General features: G+C 39.9%; 1 protein-coding gene across 1 annotated transcript in view; it reads left to right on the forward strand.

Annotated features, from left to right (window-relative positions):
• Window positions 1–3,934, forward strand: part of rragca (Ras-related GTP binding Ca) — a 13,170-nt gene extending 9,236 nt beyond the window's left edge. Inside the window, exons 5-7 of the mRNA XM_046044656.1 lie at window positions 469–611; window positions 948–1,096; window positions 1,962–3,934. Of these exons, the coding sequence (XP_045900612.1) occupies window positions 469–611; window positions 948–1,096; window positions 1,962–2,116 (447 nt within the window). The 3' untranslated portion in view covers window positions 2,117–3,934. The remainder of the gene's footprint in view (window positions 1–468; window positions 612–947; window positions 1,097–1,961) is intronic.
• The last annotated feature ends 5,016 nt before the right edge of the window (window positions 3,935–8,950 follow it).

Genomic DNA, 8,950 nt, shown 5'->3' on the forward strand with positions numbered 1-8,950 from the left:
TATATATATATATATATATATATATATATATATATATATATATATATATATATATATATATTAATTGGCAACAATTTTCATAATTCATTCAGCTTTTTAAGTAATTAGAAAGTTCACCAGGTCCAAATTCTCAAATGTAAGTATTTGCCAGTTTTCTTGGTCTTGTATGACTTCTGCTTCAGGAAAATGTGATTTCACTTTTGTCTGACATTTTAAAGACCAAACGATCCAAAAACGTTAGTTATTGCCCTAGTAAAATGTCTGACAGCTGCTAAATTAGTATCATCTCATTCACATTTGTCATCATATCACCCACCCTTACTGTGGACATATGTCCAGTGTAACTCATCAGATAGTAGTACCCTGCTTCTTTATTTTATTATATCTATTATATCTTTCCTTTGTCTCTCTCCCTCTTTCATTTCTCTCCCTCTCTGTTGTTCGTCGCCTAATATTTGTCACTGCCAGAATTCAGGGATAGAGAAGGCCTTTCTGTTTGATGTGGTCAGTAAGATCTACATTGCCACAGACAGCTCTCCTGTAGACATGCAGTCCTATGAGCTGTGCTGTGATATGATTGATGTGGTCATTGACGTCTCCTGCATCTATGGGTGAGTGCGTTTTTATTTGTTTATTTTAACAGTAGTAATTGCAGTCAGAGTTGGGTTATGGCTTTGTTTTCAGCTCTTCCTGTCATTCAGATGCAGTTTAGATTTATGTAAGTTTAAACTTTATAATAAGTGAATTAAAAACCAAAGGGAGGTAGATTTTCAATTAACTTTCTATAAATTCTTAATGCTTTAAAGATACAGAGTTCACCCATGTGTTGTCTAATAATGCTTTCATTGAACTTCATTATGCATTTATTTGCTTAAGTAATCCGAATGCTAGAATTTTTTATTCACATTTTCCCCTGAACATTAATGTGTTGTGTTATGCCACAACAGTCTGAGGGAGGACGGCAGCGGCAGCGCCTACGACAAGGAGTCCATGGCCATCATCAAGCTCAACAACACCACTGTGCTGTACCTGAAAGAGGTCACCAAGTTCCTGGCCCTTGTCTGCATCCTGCGAGAGGAAAGCTTTGAGCGCAAAGGTAAACTGTCAGGGAAATCTGAGATCTCCTGGAGCTCATCTGGCTTAATTTGGCTAATGAGGATGCAGCCTTGAGTCAAGTGCTTTCATATTTTCTTCCACGTTATTCTAGCACTGCAGTGAGGCTGGATTTACATGTATACAGAGGTACATATACATTGTAATATGTTTCATTTAAGTATATTAAATGGAACCAACAACTTAGTATTGCACTTTAATATAGTGCACAGATTTTGGTTTAAAAAGATGATGCAGCAGATGCGGAGATATGCTGACTTGTAGCCACTAATATGGATCCTACACATTTTATAAAGAAACTCAATAGCATATCCTCTATGCGCCCAGTTTGTAACACTGGCTTTCTTTATAAAGTCACAAGCTCAAACTGAGATAACCTTGACTATAGAGTTAAATCAACACCTGTCAGTTTCCAGAGGGAGAAAACATTATAAGCTTTACAAATGTTGTGAATGGGTATTGCATTGGACTACGTTGTTATTCTGTGTTTGTCATGTAGAAGTTGCTTTTGGGATTAACAAAATACCTTATTTATAGGGATGAAAGCACGGACTTAAATATGGGGAAGTGGGATGAATGAAAATTATTATACAACTTAGTTTATGAGATTCTTTTATCACTACCTTTCCTCAGACTTTTCTTGCAATGCATTGCAAACAATAGTTAAGAGCCTAACATGATCCAACTGACTGCATTTTTTCCCTTCAGTTTTCATGTTTATTAACCCCCCAACCCGCAGCCTGTTTGAAACATTAAGCCTTTTGACAGACTTTCTTTGTGCAGATATTGTTACAAAGCAAGACATACATGTCTCTAATGCATCTGCTGTATATTTCTTGCCTACTTAGGATTGATAGACTACAACTTCCATTGTTTCCGGAAGGCCATCCATGAAGTATTCGAGGTGGGCGTTTCCACCCAGCGTCCACTGGGCTCGCAGGCGGTTGGCTCACCCTGCACCAAGGCTGTTGCACTGAATGGCACGCCGCGGAACACTGTCTAGACACTGATGCAAAACAAAAAACTAAAAAGAGGGTAGAGGAAAGGAAAGATGGAGAGGGGCCAGGGGAGCCTGTAGAGGAAAGACTACTCAACTGGGGCTCACCTGCGCGCAAATCACAATGCCTTGCTCCCAGCACCTAAAGTACTGAGAGACGGCTTGAGCCACAAGTGTGTAAGACAGCACTGGAGCACACTGGGGTCAGACTTCTCAAGCTAAGATGGAAGGGAAATTCAAGCATTCGTTTGAGGTAAATGCAAGGCACTGTGTTAGCTGTGAGGAAATCAAGAGAGTAAAACTGCACCTGGACAAGAAGAGGTTCGAGATCTTTCTTTGGATTTCTTAAAGCAGTCAGAGGCTGTGATAATTAGCTGCTGGTCCCTCTGAAATGAACAATGTGAGGAGTAAAAACAAACTCTTGTTGTATCCTCTTGCTATGGACAAACTGTGATATCAGTTTTCAGGAATCTGTCTAGTGATGAACCCACCCCGACCACTTCTGTGCTGATGGAAAAGATGGTGGATGTGAACCGCTAGTCGTAACCCACACATGTTCAGAGATGGCCTTATGTAGATAAAGCTTGTCTGCAGTGCAAGCTTTCTCTCACTACCACTCACCTCACCCTACCTGAATGCTGCCCAGAACTCGCTTTTTGGTTTCACTTGTGAAGGGAAAAACAAGGTTTTGTTTGTTAGTAGACTGAAAAGGGATTGTGCTGTCCATCTATCGTAGTCTTTTGTGTGTGTGTATGCAGGTATATATTTGTGTGTATGAGTGAGTGAGTGTGAGTGTGTGTGTGTGTGTGTGTGTGTGTGTGTGTGTGTGTGTGTGTGTGTCAATGTCCGTGAAAAGGTGTGATTAGATCCCAGACAGGGCCCTTTCTCTGTACTGGTGAAGGACCTTTACAGAAAGAGCCTTCTTCTCAGTAACAGCAGCTTAGCATAATTAAACTCTTTTGAATCAGTGGAATTAACTTTTCTGCGTGTGCAACACTGAAAATTCAACTTTGACTTTATGATAGGTTGTAAAAATGAGTTTGGGTTTGGTCTTTGCAAAAGCACTGCCAAAATGATTAAATGATTCAGAAACGGTAAAATGATGAAAATAAGCCATGTAAGAAGGAAATGTATTAGGTGGGGTTGAGGTGCAGGACTGATTGAGGAGTTCACACCCCAGATAGACTTTCTATGACATTATGGGAAGATGACATGAACTGGCTGAAACTAGCATGTTTTCCACCTACAGTTTCAGTCGTGCCCAAAATTATTAACCCATATTTTGTATTGAGTTTGGCTCTGTTAAGCGGGATTCACAAGAACAAAATGTACCCATTCCAAGCATGCATACATTGGTGTGTTGACAACTTGTATTGCTGTAACACTGCTCATTGTATTCAAAGGTAGAAAGTGAAAATGAAACTAACCCAGAAAATAAAACACAAAGGAGGAGGAAAAAGACCAAAATTCATTACTTTTGCCATTACAACGACACAAGATGTTGCATTTTCTGTATGTTTATATCAAGGGTGAGATGTGGGGTTCACAAAGTAGGATTAACATGTTATCCTGATAACTTTGCTGAGTAAAACGCCTGTAAAACGTTTTTGTTCCAGATTTGAAGGTATTTGGGGTTTTATTCTGCAAAGTTATTCAGGTAACTCTGTGAACTTGCTTCTTGAAACAGACCCAAGACCTTCTCAACCTGTCGACCAGTCGTTATCAGTCACCTAAAAATAAGCACTTGCACAGCAGAACTGTGATGAATGACGATTTCATGTATTGTGATGCTATACCATGTGAAATAAATGAGCATTTACATTTTGTTTTTGTCAGTGTCATAATTGTCGACATAAAGTTAATTAAAAGACATCAGATCAAAAGACACCAAATCATCTTAATACTTATCTGGGTATATTTGTAAAACCTCTAATGAAAAACAGTCTTAGGTAATGTTTTAAGGTTAGAGGCAGAATGAATTGGTGCTCTGAAATGGCCCTCTGCTTACCATCTAATCTAATGCAAACCTACAAGCAAACGCAAGATGGCGCCATAAGACAAGTCAAATGTTCCCCACAGTGTATTATTCATTCTTGCCCCTTCTCCAAGCCCAATATCTGTTTTCATTCTTGTTAAATTTACAGTAAGCGTGCATCATTCGCTGATCCTGTATGGTGAATTATACAGCCCTTTAAATATGGCTATAAATGTCAACAGTTTCTGTAACCACAGTGAGTAGTAGAGAGAACCCCTGTTTCCGTTATTGGGCCTTCAGAATGAGCATGACAATAAAGTAAATTGGATTATTCAGCCCTGATGTAGAATATAGGCTTTAGCTCATGTCCAATTTGTAGTCGAGTTCATGTTGCCTGGATATTTTCTACATGTTAACAGTCAAAATGACATTTTCAGCCTTTGCTAAAATGCTCAAAATAGTATTTTTTTTAAGTGATTCTCTAATATGGAACTAGATACATTGTTAATTGTCAGTTTTCTTGAGTTGGCTGTTGTTCATATGGCATTATGATGAGTGAGAAGAAAGAGGGGGAAAAAATCCCCTTACTGGTTTAGTATAAAAACAATTCACTGAATAGCTTCGCCATACAAGTTATTCACCAGTTAAGTTAAATAAGCCTCACAGCTACTGTCACGACCCATTATGTGGGGAGTAGGCGAGACAGCTAAACACCACTTCCACACAATTTAGATGCAATAAAACACTGACAGCTTTTTTATCCACTTCATTAAGCCAGTAATTTCTTATAAAAATCTCCCGCATTAATCCTGGCCATGGTTTCCCTGCGGTTCCTTAAGCTCTCCTCCAACCTTAGCCGCCTTGCTTTGATGCTTACTCAAATAGGCGCTAATTTGAGATAAATTATGCATCCGCATGTAGCCTACCCATGCCAGGGAATATAAAGTGTGACACCACTGAAAGATGGTGAATTAAGGCAAAGTGTGATATCTCAACGGCCTAATGGCAGATAGGTTAGGCCTGTCAGCCTGATGGTTTGTTGATCTGCAAGTCACTTCATATTCAGAGAAGGGGCGCGGTCATGTTTATGATGGTTTGAAGGTCAAAAACTTTTCTATTGTAGTCTATATTGTCCTTTTAATGTTGATGAAAAGGACAGATTTTATTGATCCCACACAGGGAAATTCAAGTGTCACCACACAAGAACAGATGCACAGATGAGTAAATTTAAAATTATGAACATCTACTACATACAAGTGAAGCATGAAAACTAAAAGGTACCAAATACACCATCATAAATAGTAACCAGTGAGTGTATTGAGACAAAAAGGTCACAAATAAAGTGAGGAGCCAATGAAGCTGCAATAAAAAGTGAAATTCAAAAATTACACTTGAGGGAATGAAACTGGGTGGTTGTTGAAGTGTTACCAGTTTGCAGTTATTGCACATGAAGCAGCAAAAACCAAAGTGTGTAAACTGTGTCTCATAATGCATGACACAAGATTACAGATGGCAGTATAAGTGTGAGGCAGGCCTCCCAAGGGGGGCTTCAAACAGTTTCAGGGGAGGCTCAGTGAATGGAAGTGAAACAATATTACATTACTTATTGCATTAGTTATCAAAAGCAGATCACAAAGAATAGCCCACATTTGTGAGGGTTCTGAGATACAGTAGTTTTGGGGAACATTCAGTGTCAGAAAACCGATAAATGCCTTTGGACAGACCTTTTTTAAAAACTATTTGGTGTAGTTAGAAGTGATGTCAAACAGCAATATAAGGCTATCTTGGTTTAAAGGCTGTGTCTATGGGATCAAATAGTATAATCATGATAAAATCACATCAGCGACCCTTGCTGAATTTAAAGTGATTTGAAGTCATTAGGCAATTCAAAATGCCCAGTATAAGTTGAGTCAACATTTTATTGAACAGACTGGTGAAATCCTAACTCAATATGAACTATATCAACTTTTAGTGCACCTGAATCATTTAATATCCACTCAGTAATCCAGTGACTGAATACAATCTCTAGATGGGGCTGTTGTCTGCTGTTTCAGCTGTTGTCCCTCACTCTTCTCTCAAGTCTCTCTGCTTCACAGAGCAGGCAACATTGAGATCAACACCATGTACAGAGTCCTTCCAGATAGAGAGAGCTAGAGAAAAGAAGTTGTGGAAGCAGTAGAGAAAGAGAGAGAGAGAGAGAGAGAGAGAGAGCTGCATGATGTACAACTGTAATTTGGCACCGTAGCAGCTCCTGAAATTGCCTTGCTTTATCAAAGGCAACGCTGCTTCGCCCCCTGTCCCTAATAAGGAAGCTTAACCAATAATGAAATAAAGCGAGCAGGACGTACTTTTTCCCTGTGATGTCACGCTCACTTCCGCACGCCGGTCCGCCCTTCATCTTAGATGTCTTAGTATCATTACAACAATGATATTGTCATTACGTTCTTAATAAAACTCAGTCAGCGGTGTATTATCTCCCATCTTTACATTTTATTAGCCATGCTTATGAGGGATGAGGGGAAAATGACGTGACTAAGTGAAGTCGTCTCAGATAGGTGACAGATGCAGTACAGACTTCATTTGTTACATTGTAAGGTAATGCAGCTCCAGTGAGTGTAATTATGCAGCATGGACAAGGGAAGTTGGTGCTGAGATGGACAGTTTCGAGATTGCCTGGTACTACTGTACTACAGAGCTCTCAGCAGCAAGTTAATTTCATGCTTTTGACAGCGCTGCTTTACTTCAGGTCAAAATGAGAAACAATTAAGTTTCCAGTGTCCATGAAAGGATATAATAACAGACATACTTTGAGTTTATATTAGAAGTCTGTTGCCATGACATTTACAGTTCTCTCAAATTTCAATACATAAATACCCAGTAATATGCCCAGTGGTAAAGATTTAGCCTGTGAAACGGGTATAGACATTACAGTAGCAGTCCAGACGTTCAAATTTAGCTGTTAACTTTGGAGGAACTTGGACAGTCTTTATACATAAATAATGAGGTATTGTGAGCCAAACATTTTTGTGTTTTTGATGTTATTTGATGTGTTTCAATTTCCACCTGTGACACATTTCTTTTTACTACCCTCCTCCTGTTAAAAACGGCCTTTAATTGGACTGAAGACATTTTTTTTTTGGTTTCAGATCAATTGAAGTCTGTTAGAGACAGAAATTGACTGATTGATCGTCAACTATCAATTAATCGTTTAAGTCATCCTTCCATCATAAATACCAAACATTTCCTTGCTCCAGTTTCTCAGTTGGGAGACTGTTGACCAGACATTTTTCACTATTTTGTGACCTGTAATAGGCCAAATGATTAATTGATTGATTGATAACAATTGTCACATTCAATAATCAAAATAACTGTTAGCTTCAGATCCAGAGTTTATGGTTGATTCATCTACAACACAAAATGTAAATACCTGTATTGGAAAATGCTGGAGCAAAAAAAATCATAAATATCAAGGGAAAATGGGGTGTCAGAAAATATTGTGTAACCGAGAAAATCCCACTTTTCAAATAATCTTTTAAAAAAATTATTTTTTCACATAGCTGATACACTTCCAGAAAACTTAGTTTGATGCTTCTTTTGCAATTGAGTCTAAGCTGTTATGAAACCAAAACACACCTGCCATTAAATGTTCTCTTTAACACAGGTTTACACCTTTCCAGTTTACCTAACCACTCGACTACCGTTAATCTGCAGCAGTGGGAGGAGCTGGAGAAGGACAGGAGAGGGTAGGATAACAAAAGTGGGAGTTAGATGAAGGGACAGCCGTCTCCTGTATTTTCTTGGTCAGGCAGCAGAGCGTGGAGCGGAGGGGCCAGCGGGCCAGCAGCCAGCTAATGGGGACCAGCAGTGAGCAGGGGCTGAGGACAGCGCTGACAAAAGGAGCAGCGACAGATGCCATTATCTCAGCCTCATGCAGATACAATGGAGCTGGACGACACAGGCCCTGACATTGACAGACGCATGTGTGTGTGTGTGTGTGTGTGTGTGTGTGTGTGTGTGTGGAGTGCCTGTGTGGACTAAGAGAAGAAGCACGTGTGTGTGACCACTGTGAGGTTAATGGAACACGATAGAGGAGAAGTGGATTATCGTGGAGACTACAATTTCTTGGTAACACTTGTCTGAGCTCCACTGCACCCCATGCATGCATGCGTGTATATGCGTGTATGCAATTTGAGTGTGTATTTGAGTAGAGCCTACATGACCCTGTCTTGTTACAGTAAGACAGCTAGATCAGTCACCCACCACTTGCTTAGAATTCAGGGGCATGGTGAAAAGCACATCACATTTGGTCCCAGATTTCACTGGGTGCTACTCTTGACCTTAAAATATGCAGCGATCACTTCACCCAAGGATGTCCTGGTCATTTGGAGAACCAAAAACATGTCAGGGTGGAGTTTTGGAGGGGGGATACGAGGGGGATATGGCGATACATTTAGCAGGATTGGCAGAAAAGGGCTGTTAAGCAGCAGTTTTTGGGAGGGATAAGAAATGTGAGCTTTAGCCAGTGTAGTGCGGTGACATGGGACAGCGTTATTGACTGTGGCAGCGCATGCTGACAGTGGATTGTCAGCCCCTACAGTCATTTGCCAGACTCAACGAATGCAGGGATCAGAGTTTTTGGAGCTTAGAGAACAACATAGAAAAGATGAAGAAAGTGAGAAAGAGAGGAATTGCAAGAAAATAAATGGGAGAGAGCAAAAACTGGCAGCCATACAAATGCTTGAATATACACATAACACACACACACACACACACTGAGCTGTGGACGCCCTGCTGAGTGTCTGACACTGATGCTGCCAGACTAATCAGGGTACTCTCTCTCTCACACACTTGCTCATTAGTGTTAG

The sequence above is a fragment of the Micropterus dolomieu genome, linkage group LG03 (genome assembly GCF_021292245.1).
Source record: "Micropterus dolomieu isolate WLL.071019.BEF.003 ecotype Adirondacks linkage group LG03, ASM2129224v1, whole genome shotgun sequence".
Classification (NCBI taxonomy): domain Eukaryota; kingdom Metazoa; phylum Chordata; class Actinopteri; order Centrarchiformes; family Centrarchidae; genus Micropterus; species Micropterus dolomieu.